Genomic DNA, 13,102 nt, shown 5'->3' with positions numbered 1-13,102 from the left:
CTCGTAGGTGAGGGTTTGTCTCTGAGCGGATGTTAAAAATGACCTGAGCAGTAAAACAAAAGCACATTTGGATTTCATCCAGCGGGAAAGAGACGCGCTTTTATCCGCCTGCTCGAGACGTGCAGGACCCACGATGCAGCCGTCGTCTCTGATGAAACCGGAACATCAAGCTTTCTGTAATTTCACTGAAACCTGCAGTCATTGCTTTGTTTCTTTTTCTTGCTTCCCGGAGCTGCGCATGCTTCACGGTTCCCGTCTGAGCTGCTGCTGAATGTTAGAAAAGTTCAGCTCGGGGTCATCTCACCACCACAGCAAGAGCAGGGAGGAAGGGGGAGGGGGGCTGAGAGTCAATGGTTAACAGCCGTCTGCACAGCTCAGTATTTACAAAAACACAATGATTATTGGGAAGTACTCAAGTACTGCAAAAATACTCAGTTACACCCTGAACAACAAGCACACCTTTTAAATGAGATGATTCATCGTTTAATTTTACTGCACAGTTCCCAGCTTCACTGCGCTCTGTGTCAAAGCAGTTACTGCAGCCATCCACAGAACAATCAGGCTTCAGTCATTTTTCAGGAAAAAACTACAGAAATAACCCCAAAAATCTGCATTTCAACACTTTAAACTTTAAACGAGAAGCTTTCAAGGAAAGTCGGTTACTTTATAAAAGTAATACTTAAATCAGTTTCTTTAATTATCACAGGAGTCGTTGCATAGACGTCTGACAGATCCACAAACGTGTTCCTGTGATGGCAACAGAGAACAGGAAGTGCAAAAAAGACTGCAAGAGAGAAACAAACCATCAGCACTGCACAAAAGCATAACAAGCACAAAGGAAAATACATTAGGAAATACAATAATAGTAATAACATCACAAATAAAAGACGAATCATGAGACCTTCTCTATAGAAAAATCACAATATAAGTGAATAAATAAAGGTAATAACACGGTACTAGAAAAACAAACAAACAAGTGTTAAAAATATTATTAAATAAATAAAGTGTATAAATTAATAGTGTGTAACAGTGGAGGTGAAGATGTGTTCATGGATCTGATTTTCCACTGTTTCCAAGCGGAAATCACTGAATCCTGCTCAGCTCCGGAAGAAATCAGTGGAGAAAAAATATGGATGTGACATTAATGTAGCAGGAATAACTTTTTAATGACGGCGCAAATATAAAAGCATCTAAATCTGTTCAATTTTTTTTCTCTTTCACGTCTCACGTGTATATGGCGCCCTCATCTGTCCAATCATAGACATTACACCAGAGCGCATTTAAACAAAACACTACAAATAAAAACAAACGGACAAACATATATACCAGATTTCAGAAATTAAACTGAGTGAAATGATCGATTGATTGATTTGGAGTTTTTATCGTTAATAAAATTTTAAATAGATTTTCATTTGTGTTCAAAGGGCTCGGATTTATTTGACCTTTCATTTTTTAGATTTTCTTCCTGCTGCCTGACTGTTCCAGTCCAAAATGATGATTACATTTTATTTTTACTAAACCAGCAGTTCAAACCTCAAAGTGATTAAAAATGCATTCAAAGATCACAAACTTTGGAGCAGAGTTGTAATAAATAGATCTGAACAAATTTCAGTTAATATACTGAGTATGTGTTAGTAATTCTGCCGTCTGTCATTTTCTTTTGGAACACATGAAAATAAAAATCAGAATAACACTTGGTGTGTTTTTTTGTGTTTTTGCATGTATTTGTGCACATTGTGCCTCGTGTTGTATTTATCTGGTCTTTTCTTTGCAGCTGTTTTACGTCTTTGTGTGTTTTCTGTCTCCTCTTTGTTTCACAGTCTTTGTCACTGTGGACGATGTTTCCAGTCTCTGCAGCCTCAGTTTTTCACCTTCTTGTTTCCATTTCAGTGTCCCTACAGTCATGATTTAGTCTTTATTGCGTTTTTTCTGCTTTTTTTTCTTCAGATGAAAACATGTTTATGTGTTTATGGCAGTAATCCATCCGCAGTGCCTGTGCAAGGGCCCATCAACCAGGCTGTGAAGTTTAATGACAGATTTCTGTCTGAGTCCAGATCGCCTCTCCCTGCTCCTCTGTTCTTTAAAGTTACTCTGCTTCACTGCTCCCTCTTTGACCTCTGACCTCTGCATGAGACAGGTAAAAAAGGCTAACAAAGCAGAGTTAGGACAGAGACAGGACTACAGGCATAAAATCAAAGTAAAATGTGAGCATTGCTCATTTTTGACTTTCGCGCCAAATAACAACTGAATTTTATTAAAACTCATCCATTTAATTATATTAAGGTTTAAAGTTAATCAATTCACTCCCTGATGTTCATTTTACTCATGCATTAGTCTAAATATTTGTGTGCTGAATGAAAACATCATTTATCTCTAGAGACCAAACAGTTTGATCCACAATTCAGCTTTTATTTTGAAGCTCCCACTTCCTCCCGTCACCCCTGAGGAGGTTTCTGAGCAGGTGAAGCTGTGTTTCTCCCACTCAGCCTGCAGCTGTCAGCAGCCTCTGCAGATCGGTCGAGGCCAGCTTTGAGGAGATGAGGAAGCCTTTTTATAGCTTTACAGTTTTGTGAGGGGCCTCAGGAAACCACTGAGCCACACTAACAGAACATTGAGGGGCACCGAGCTCTTTGTCTCGCCTTTCTCTCCTTGTCTGCCTTATGGACAAAAGTACATTCCTTCACACATGCCTCCGCCTGCATCAGTCCAGACGCTCAGTCCAGCTTTCGGTTTGTCTCGTATGTTAAATTTACTGTGCAGACAAACGAGCAAGCCCACTCAGGCACGAGAAGTAACCGTATTAAAGTACTCGAATACTCTCAGAATCAGACAAAAACCTCGTTTTGCAGTAAAACGTCTCCTGTGGCTGATGCCTGATTCTCAGTCCAGGCTTCTGAGGTCAGACCCAGGGGTGAGGAGTCGTTATACGAGGGAGAGACTCCATGTAACATGTGGCCATGCAGACAGAGGTGATGCAAGCAACAAAAAAAACCGTTATCAACCGTGAAAAACAAACCAAGAAACACAAAGTTCAGAGCGCAACAAAAACAAAAGGACAAGGAAATCCAAAGAGACGAGCTGGTGAGGACAAAAACAGAAACACGAATCATAATCACAGAAAAATCACTCACCCTAAATATGAAGACTGACCCTGTTCCCATTTTATAACCCCTCCTTTGGTTCCTCCACCAGAGACCTGGGGAGGCTTCTCCTCCTCTGTGACCTGGAGACAGCCGTGCTGAGGAGGACAGAGGAGGGAGGAGTCTGCAGGAGGAGCTATCAGTGAGGACGCACAGGTGTATCCTGTGGAAGTGTTTCAGGTGGAGGGAGGTGGGCTCTTTGAACAGCGAGTCCTTTTTCTCCACAAACTGTTTCTGTTATTAAAGATGATCAAATGTTCCCCCGTCAAAACCAAACAAACACTTTTTAACATTTTCTCCTTTTGGTCGCGTCTCAAATGAAATGAAGGATTTATTATAGTGTTATTATAGATGTAATATGCAGTTCCTAAGCTCCGTGTTTATGGAAGCGTCCACCTGATGACCTGAGGGCTGCTCAGACTGTTCAGATCCTTTTTAATTTAAAAAAAAATAAAAAATTTATTTCACTTTTCATTAATTCATATTTTCATTGTATTATTTGTTTAAATGTTAAAACTCCGCTTTCATCATTTAATGTCTTTATTCTGTCACCTTAGTTCCCTTTATGTTTCACTGTTAGTTATTATTTTGTATCTCAGTGTTTCCATAGACAGTCCTGCTGTGATACTACATGAGTGTAGTGTGTGTGTGTGTGTGTGTGTGTGTGTGCGCGCGCACTATGAGTTACAGCTTTATTGTATAAAAAGTGTATATAAATAAAGTTTTCCCTGATTGATTAACACACAAATTTTACTTTGAGGTTTTTAGATTTTTTTTTATTGTTGTTTATTTATTTTGACAAATTTAGAGATTTATTGGGGAAATAATTTATGAAAGAGGTTCCAGCACATGACGAGAAAAAATATTTTTCTTGATTTAAATCTGTTGTTTGAGTGTAAAAAGTTTCATCAGCTTCCTGAAAAGACAAAAACAAAAAAGTTTGAATCTGTTGTTTTGTTTGCTTCTTCTCATTTTATCTATAAAAACTCAGTCGAGCAGTTCAAACATTTACAGAGGAAACATTTTTATTTTCAATAATCGGGTCTTCTGTATAGCTTTAAAAGACTTTATTTTCATGTTTTGAATGTAAAATCTTCATCTCAAAGAAATTAAAATTAGTCAAATAGTTTATCCTTTATGAAGCTCCACATGCTCAGACTGCTCAGAGCAGCAGGACAACAGAAAATCTGGTTTTACTTTTTGGAAGCTTTTTGGAAGATTTAATAATATGGAGACTTAATCTGTCCTGAATGCAGAGGAGTAATAAATGCGGTGTTAAATATGATAGAAATGATGGATATGTGGGTGGATGAATGGGTGGATGGTGCATCGTGGCCTTGGAGCAGCAGGACCTGAGCTTCCATCCTGATTTATTATGTTTTTGCATTCATTCGTTTTTTAAAGAAAGAAAAAGTCACGCGGTGTTCGCTTTTAATAAAACTGCAATAATCCTGCAGTAAGAGTCCCAACAGGTGCCCCGGAGCTGCCCCGGGCCTCAGGTTGAGAACCCGCGGCCACAGTTGACTTGAGCGTGATTAAAAATGAAGCGCCATAGAAACGGGGAGGCCAATGAAGACGCGCGGAGCTGTTTACAGGGGGTGTAGCGTTGCTATGGTTGCCGGTCAAACCTCCTGCAGCAGGTATTAAACTGGAGCCCGCAGCGCGCTGACAGCCGCCACAAACCTCCGCCGAGCAGGAGAAGCAGGACTCCTCCCCAGGTCTCCGTGTGGAGCAGCAGGTGCGCAGACTCACACTCGGCCTCCATCAGTCTGGATTCAGCGGGCGCAGCTCAAAGGTGAGTCTGGATCTTTATTCCGAAGGTCATTTATCCTCTTTCTCTCAGCAAGCAAATCAATACAGAAATGTAGAAAATACGCAAGAACCGTTCAAAAGTCCTTCAAGAGTTTGATCGTTCTGAGTACTAGAAGCGCAAATCTGCAGATTTTACTGCGCGTAAAAAGTTATAAAAACTTGAAAGTCCAGAAAGCGGAAAAAAATCCAAACTTTATTCAAACAGGACGCGATAACTGAGACCCGTGCGTGCGCGAGTGTGCGCGTGTGTTTGTGCGCGTGTTGGTGTGTGTAACTGTGTGCGCGTGTATGAGTGTGTGTGTGCATGTTTCTGTGTTTCTGTGTGTGTGTGTGTGTGTGTGTGTGTGTGTGAGAGAGAGAAAAAGTTTGTCCACATCCTGAAGAAAGATGTTGTGGTGTCAGAGTGACATAACGCTGAGCTGCTGCTTTGTGGGTGTCAGGCATGAATGTGTGGATGTGGATTGAATGCGTGTCCCTTTGGGTCATTGTTCTGGCCTTCGCTGAAGTGTCGGGTGTGTATTTACAGTCCTGTCAGGAGGTAACAGAGGGAGGAGGAGGAGAAGGAGCTGACACAGAGGAGAGAGCCATGCTGTCCCTGAGCTGTGCCGAACCGTGGCCTGAAGGCTCCGTGGGGCTGGAGGAGGAGGTGGTAACGGCGGCGGCTCAGGCTGAGGAGCGGGACGGAGTCAGCGGCACCGACAGCAGCAGCTGCTCCGTCAGCCTGGACGACAGTCTGACCAGCCTGCAGTGGCTGCAAGAGTTCTCCATCCTCGGCACCAATGTGCCGCACCACGCGCACCACGCGCACCACCTGTTCGGCCACCAGCAGCTGGGGTCTGAGGCGCCAGCCTCCCCCCTGGCCGGGGACCCGGCCTCCATCGGGATGCCGCTGACCCCGGGGAAGCCCACGGCGGCGGCCTACAGCAGGATGCAGCCACTGCCTGGCATCGTGGCACACGGACACTGTCCGGACGACGTGGACTACAAAACCAACGCGCATATCAAGCCGCCGTATTCCTACGCCACCCTCATCTGCATGGCCATGCAGGCCAGCAAGAAGAGCAAGATCACGCTGTCCTGCATCTACAAGTGGATCACTGACAACTTCTGCTACTACCGCCATGCTGACCCCACCTGGCAGGTAACGGACCCCACACACACACACACAGGCAGTCCACCTGAGACAGGATGTGCCACCTGCCACGCTCATTGTGTGAAAATGAGTTTCTCTCAGGTCACATCACAGCTGGATGTGTTTCTGTTTGAGAACACAGGTCTGGGCCTGCTGCCACTTGGCTTTGTGTGTGATTAATAACTGAGGCCTAAAACGCTCAAACTTTAACAGGATTGCACTTTTTGTTTTCCTTTTTTAAGCAGCATAATTCCTGAAATCAGCTCAGTAGGAGTAACCACAGCAGATTCCTTCTCATGAAGGCAGCAGCAGTTTTTCTGAAAACTTTAATTCTGTTGGATCAATGATTGATGAAACCGTTCGCTGCACTCCCAGAGTTTCAGCCTCAGACATTTCAGAGCATTTTGTTATTGTAAGGCAGTACATGGGGCAGATAATATTTAACAAAGGTCACAGGGTCAGCACTCTGTTTAGACCTGAGTGGAGAGGGGCTGGATGGTTGAATGCAAGGATACACAGCACATTATAACTGACTACAATGCGCTGCTAGCTGTACTTCCTGCACCACAAAAAGCTAAAGTCTGTTGCTGAAAAGACACATAAAGGTATCTGAACCTAAAGAGCTTCATAACAACAACTTTATAGCAACTCATGTGTGTTAAAATAAAGATTTAGTTCCCTTGAAATATTGTTACCCAAGCTAAAAATGGACAGATGCCTGAAAATAAAATAATTTTAAATTAAGATTAATTTTAAAGGATCATAAAAGGAAACATGAGGGGGCAGGTTAGCTCACAGGTTTAGCAGGTGTGCTAAAAGCAGCATACTGGGATCAGCTCCAACCTGAGATCCTTGGGACCCTGATTTCCTGGCTTAAGGCAAAAAAGGACTTCAGATATAGCACACATGTTCTTGTATTACTTTAAAGGAGATTTCTCTGCTATTTAAAAGTCTTAGCGTGAACATTTTGGAATTCTTTTTGCCTTTTTAGTAACATCCAATTAAAGTCCTAGAATTTTATTCACTAAAACTGGAGCTCAGACTTGTTGGTCTGTTAGTGCAGTAACTTCACAGCATCCATATTATTGGTTAGATAAATAAAAATGCTCCAAAAGGCTCTAACAGCACAAACACGGTCCAGAGATTTAGTTCAGGGTCTCTAGTTAGCCTAGCAGACAGCTAGCAGCTACAGCCGCCTATGTCATCATACACCTGTCAGTCACAGAGGCCACGCCCCTCATAATGCAAAGTCATGTGAGTTATCCAAACATTCTCCCTTCTACAGTTATGAGGGGGAAAATTATCTACACAGACCAAAACAGTTTTTGTAAACATGTTCCTGCCATTATGCTAAGCTAAATTAACTGTTAAGCCAGGCTGCAGCTTCAAATGTGCTGAGCAACATCAATCTGATGATCTAAGCTTAATGAAGACAGTGTGTGAGCTGTTATTTAAAATATACATTCCTCTTTCCAGAACTCGATCCGACACAACCTCTCGCTCAACAAGTGCTTCATCAAGGTGCCGCGGCAGAAGGACGAGCCCGGGAAGGGGGGTTTCTGGAAGATTGACCCGCAGTACGCTGAGCGCCTCCTGAGTGGTGCCTACAAGAAGAGACGAATGCCACCCGTCCAGATCAACCCGGCCCTGCAGAACAGACTCAGGGTGAACGTGCAGCCTCAGCCCAGAGGGCAAATCGGGCTTTGCGTCAACCCAGAGTCCCAAAGGCTTCTTCGGGAGTTCGAAGAGGCAACGGGCGCTGATCAGAATTGGGACCCCCATCTGGCTGAGGGGACCATGCTGGGGTCCTGGCCGGTGGTCAGGGGAAGGTGTGGGCTTAAGAGGAAGCAGGGCTCCAGAAATGGTGCCGCCAAAGCCCCCCGTCGGTCCAGCTCCCCTCTGCTCTCCATGGATGAACAGAAGGAGATTGGACCTCTGAAGGGGGACTTTGACTGGGACGCCCTTCTGGATTCGGCCCTCAGCGGGGAGCTCAGTTTGGAAGGTGGTGAGCCTCTGAGCCCCATCATGAAAGAGGAGGACCTAACAGTGCGGGGAACCCACATTTCCCCCGTTGAAGCCCCTGCAGGCTCAGCAGAGGCAGAGAGGAGTAACAACATGTCTGACTTTGATGAGGAGACCTTCCTTGCCACAGCCTTCCTGGAGAACCCCTGGCCGGAGGAGGAGGAGGATCATGGCCGCAGTGATTTCCTCTGTAGCTCCACCGTCAACCTAGACCAGCTGTTTGGGCTCGAGGACTCATTAGGTGGGGACCCCAGCAGCAGGATCGACACTCTCCTTTGAGGAATAATTTCCAGGTCGTCTTACAAACTAAGAACCCTTCTCAACACAACTTGGAAATAAAAGACTCTTTTTTTACCCTCATGCAAGCTTAACCGTCCTTTTCAAGATGTTTAAAGTATTTTTAGAGAAACATTTTTACGCAGGTTCAATGCTGGAAATAAACACTCAATGCCTACTGAACAATGATGCCACAACGTACAGCAGCAGTTCATATTCCACAGAGAAACCACACTGAATGTTTTTTCTTTTTTTGTGAAATGAAAGTTTTCAGAGTGAAAGCCTGGACACACCAGAAGGTAGCGCGGTAATTTTAGCGTCATGTTTCCCTTCGTGTGTTTGTGAGAACACGGGCCAGGCAGTGGACGGTGTTCCTGCTAAACAAGTTTCACATAATGAGGTAAACATTTGTTTAAACTACATTTCCAGCGGTCATTACCCCTTGCAAGCACTGATTGCTGCCCTTCAGTAAGCTTCCAGAAGTTGGGCAATCATTGAGCTGTTAGAGAGGGTGTAGTTTAAAAATCTAAAAGATCTAAAGTCTAAAGTAGACTTTATTTCTAGTTTAATGTCCATTCAAACTGATTCAGACATTTATGTTCTTACATAGAGCTCCTACAGATAATGCTAATAAGTTAGCTAGTCACTAGTCCACTCAATCGTAACAGGAAGATGAGAACCCCCAAAATAAACTCTCTCAATAAAACTACACAAAAACATTGCCAGTTCATTCTGTTTTATACTCAGTTTACCACAAACTGGCATTTCTTCTTCAGTTTTTTTTAAATAAACTGCTTCATTAATGAGGACAGAGAGTAGCTCCCTATGCTAGCAACTGCGCTAAGGCTTCAATCACAGGGTCCTATAGGTCATTCAGTGATCTCCTAGCAACCGGTGGTTACTACGGAAAAGTGTGGATTTGGCTGCATGTGGTTTCTGGCAGTCGATATTGTGAAATTACTTAGAATAGGAACACAATGCTACACCACAACCTTCTTGTGCTTGCTTTGGTTGCTAGCAGGTTGCTCCTCTCACGAGTAGTTTGCATGGAACTTGTCTGCAAAAACACGCCCACTACTCACCAAGCGGTAATGAAATTGTGAGAAGTGCAACGCTAACTGGAATCAGAGACCGTGTGGCTTTTCATTGAGTTGGTTTTGGCAAAAAGGCAGAACTTTTATTTAATGCAATCCACCGGCAACCAAAGCCACTCAATCTGATCAGAGAGGTCCACATTTTCTTTCAGAAATAAACAGCTAACAGCACAAATCCACCAATCGGTACAATTTTAATGGAATAAATTGATCTCTGGTGTGACCAGGCCTTACAGACGACACAACATGGTCTCTGTTTACGTCATGAAAGTGTGTTTTATTGTGGAAAAGGAGATCATGTTGCCTGAAAGACATTTTCAGTGAACAGTTGATCAACTAAGACTTTTTAAAAAATTGTTAAAGTGGAATCAGGAGTAACGCTACGATAGATTGATGATGAGATTTTTGCCAAATTATGTTCTGTGTAGATGTGATTTACTCATTTAGTTTTCTTTTCTTTTTTTGGCGTGGGATGTTTTGGTACTAACCCTTTATTTTCAGAATGAACTAGCACAACTTTAACAAATTATTCACGTTAGCTTAACTTTTTCCAGAAAATCAGACTGACGTATATGGCTTGTACAAGTAACGGCTTTCTTTCTTCTTTCCTGTGACTTCGTAGCCGATAGATATAAAGAAACGCAGCAGAGGACGCGTCACAGCTTTGCGGTGTAAAAGTTAAAATAAACACAAAGCAGCTTGAGGCAAAATTCTTCAACAAAGAACTATCAGGAGCTTAAAATGCACACTTTAAAGAGACCACGGTGGCTTGTAAATGAATACCTGACCTTCTATGTGCCAAGAACAACACTTGGGACTCGACGGGGCGGCCGTGCGCGTTTTACTGCAATGAGGAAATGTTTTTGTGTTGGTGTGCGATAAAGTCGGGGAGCTGCTGGATGTGAACAAAAGAGCTCGCTGGATTCAGACTAAACCAAATCTCGCTGCATAAGGACGGGGACAGTCTTTAACTGCTGAGATGCAGTAACTGTTCTCTTAACATGTGTGAAAGTGCAATCATTGTACAGTGATATTTGTTATTTGTTACAGTCATTTGTTGGAGTCCATTCATGCAGTTTACTTCAGAGATACCAGGCTCACTGTTTTGTGTATTCTGAGGTGTGAATACACTCGAGGGACTCTCAGTAAAACCAGCTATGGTTGTGTATTAGTTCGTCTCAATCAAATAACACTTTAAACCACAATAATGGGATCTTACCTCATGATTGGTTCTATGCTGATGTTTAAACGCTCATGTATTCTTCTACCTTTTTGTTTTTATTTTATTTTCCACTTTTCTTTGACAATAAAAAATGTTTTACTGCATCTCACCTGTCTACTTGACACATTTCCTCATTTTTAGTCATGAAGGCTCTTTCAGTTTGACTGCCAAAAAATGCAGTTCACGGTCCTCAGAGAATAAACTCTTCTAACAAAAACCTCTAAGCCTCTCACTCATCCAATATCATGTAAACTTACTGTAATGGCTGAAATGTTTCAAAGGCATTTGTGGTTCCCAGAGGACAATCAAAGTGACTTCTGTAACTTTAACACACTCTGGTCCAACCATGAGGTTATCGTCTAAGAAGAACAGCTCCACGGCTCTGGTGGGGATTTCTCTGGCATACTCAGATATTCGTGGTCCCCAGAGGGTGAATCTTAATGATCTCGATTGTAACAGCAAATCTGCAGCACAGTTATTCTGTTTCTTATCTCTAAATAATGCAGAGGTGTAAAGTCTGGAAAGGCATTCATGGTCCTGAGAGGGTGACTTCCTGCATACTAACCGTCTGGACTGCTGTGACAATCGAGTTTTAACTCAAATAATTTTGGTGATGGCATGACCACAACCAGACCTCAAGTCCTGCTTGGTGGATTGGTACACAAATCATTCAAAGTCCCCCGAGGGTGAATCCTATGGCTGGTGGTCATGAAACAGGAAGTTTTTCTCTTAAAACAGTCTTTCTGGATGGATTGCAATGATAGTTTTTACAGATACTCATAAAAGAGCCTTTTTTTTTCGTCTATGACTGTGACGTTCGAGTTACTCAAATGGGAACGGGACGGCCATGATGTTTTATCTGGATATTCTTGGTTTCTACAGGATACATTTGAGTGATTTTCTGATAGATTTTCACTTATGCTGTGTCATATCGACTGAACAGATCAGTCTGTAAAGAGTAGTGGTTTGTTCCCTGAGGATGAACCCCATCCTCAGCTGTTGGAAAGATGTGATGAAGATTCATGCAAAGCTTCGTGCCATTTTCCATGAAACTCTGCACATTCGATATTTTCCAAGAGTATTATTTTCTACATACTTTATGGATCGCTGAAGGATTCGGCTTCTCATTAGTTTTTAATTTACTTTTATTTCAGGTTAGCTTTTATTATTTGAAAATGTTTTGTTACATTGACAGTTTTAGTATGTTTTTTATTCAGTCTAGATATCACAGCATAAACAGAACATTTTAAAAGCAGCAGACTCAGAGTCTTGTAAGCCCTCATCAGACAGTCAACAAGTTAAAAATACCAAATCCACAGATCTTTCTGTTGTAATTTTATTTTACTGTAGTTTCCAAGATCACTAAAATTATTTTAGTTGGTTTAAATTGATTTTTTAAATCTAGCATTTATGTTTACATGGGTCCGATTCACCCCGAGGATAACCTTGAATGACTTTGGTCCTCTGTTATATTTGAAATCAATCAGCAGCTTTTATCTGCATTGCTGTCTGTTTTTTCTCTGGACTTCATGTTGAAAGGATGAAATACTATAATTTTAGACTTTTCATTAAGATGTATTTTAATTTATGGTGCAGTTTTACCAGATTTATTGGCTTATGACCTGAATGAAATGGCCATCAAGATGAGCAAACAGGGTAATCTGAAAGAGTCGCCGTGCTGAGCTGCTAATCATCAGCACGTTGTCATTGTGAGCATGCCTCCGGGGCTGTTTCATGGCTACGTGGTATGTCTTGTTTTCTCCTGCTCGCTGTCTGTTTCGGCCCTCACCCCCCTCTGCTTTAGTGCGCCTGGGCGTGAGATTTACGCTGCTCTTTTCCTGCTCGTCTCTTTTGGGGCTCTCGGTGTGATCAGGCAGTGGATGGGTAATAGTAGCAGGGGGTGGCTGGGTTTCTGTTTCAGGGCTTTGTCTGTGCTCAGTCAGACTCTTGTTCCCCATGAAGCTCGGATCTGTGGTCCCTCATTGGGGCGGTGTGGGGTCTAACGGGGACAAGTGTCCCACGGCCCCATATATCACGGCCTGTCTGCCCCGCTGTAGACCACACCATCGCTCTCTGACCCTGCCGCAGATTAGCTAGGTGGCTCGCGTTCAGAGCATCAGATGAATAGCCGCAGTAATCAAATGCAAATACGTAGAATTTAAGAAGCCTGCGTCCCCCCCGGGGTCGTGAACAGACGGGCTCACTGTGAGCGAGCATGTCTGTCTGTGGTCACTGATGAGGTAATGACGGCAGAGGGATGAAGGGAAAAGATAAAGTGCTGTAACGCTACACCTCTGCATGATGGACACCCAACACTCCTGTGGAAGAGCAGGATCCTGCATCTTCGTGCCCAGCCCCGCAGCCTTTTTCCTGGAAAGGGGAGCTGCTGTCCCCCCTCCCCCCG

General features: G+C 43.2%; 1 protein-coding gene across 1 annotated transcript; it reads left to right on the top strand.

Moving 5' to 3' along the window:
- The first annotated feature begins 4,720 nt into the window (after nucleotides 1-4,720).
- On the top strand, nucleotides 4,721-10,808 carry foxj1a (forkhead box J1a). Its single transcript, XM_031753056.2, has 3 exons — nucleotides 4,721-4,935; nucleotides 5,479-6,093; nucleotides 7,561-10,808. The coding sequence occupies exons 2-3, from the start codon at nucleotides 5,539-5,541 to the stop codon at nucleotides 8,383-8,385; spliced, it is 1,380 nt and encodes a 459-aa protein (XP_031608916.1). The 5' UTR covers nucleotides 4,721-4,935; nucleotides 5,479-5,538; the 3' UTR covers nucleotides 8,386-10,808.
- The last annotated feature ends 2,294 nt before the right edge of the window (nucleotides 10,809-13,102 follow it).

Source organism: Oreochromis aureus, linkage group 4 (assembly GCF_013358895.1).
Source record: "Oreochromis aureus strain Israel breed Guangdong linkage group 4, ZZ_aureus, whole genome shotgun sequence".
Taxonomy (NCBI): domain Eukaryota; kingdom Metazoa; phylum Chordata; class Actinopteri; order Cichliformes; family Cichlidae; genus Oreochromis; species Oreochromis aureus.
Note: the sequence above shows the minus strand (reverse complement) of the source record. Positions and strands in the feature narration are given on the sequence as shown.

What these genes read in the sequence shown, in the direction of transcription:
- foxj1a (XM_031753056.2), top strand. Translation starts at nt 5,539, where the DNA reads ATGCTGTCCCTGAGCTGTGCCGAACCGTGGCCTGAAGGCTCCGTGGGG. An exon ending in ATGCTGACCCCACCTGGCAG is followed by an intron (nt 6,094 to 7,560) that starts GTAACGGACCCC and finishes TCCTCTTTCCAG; the next exon opens with AACTCGATCCGACACAACCT.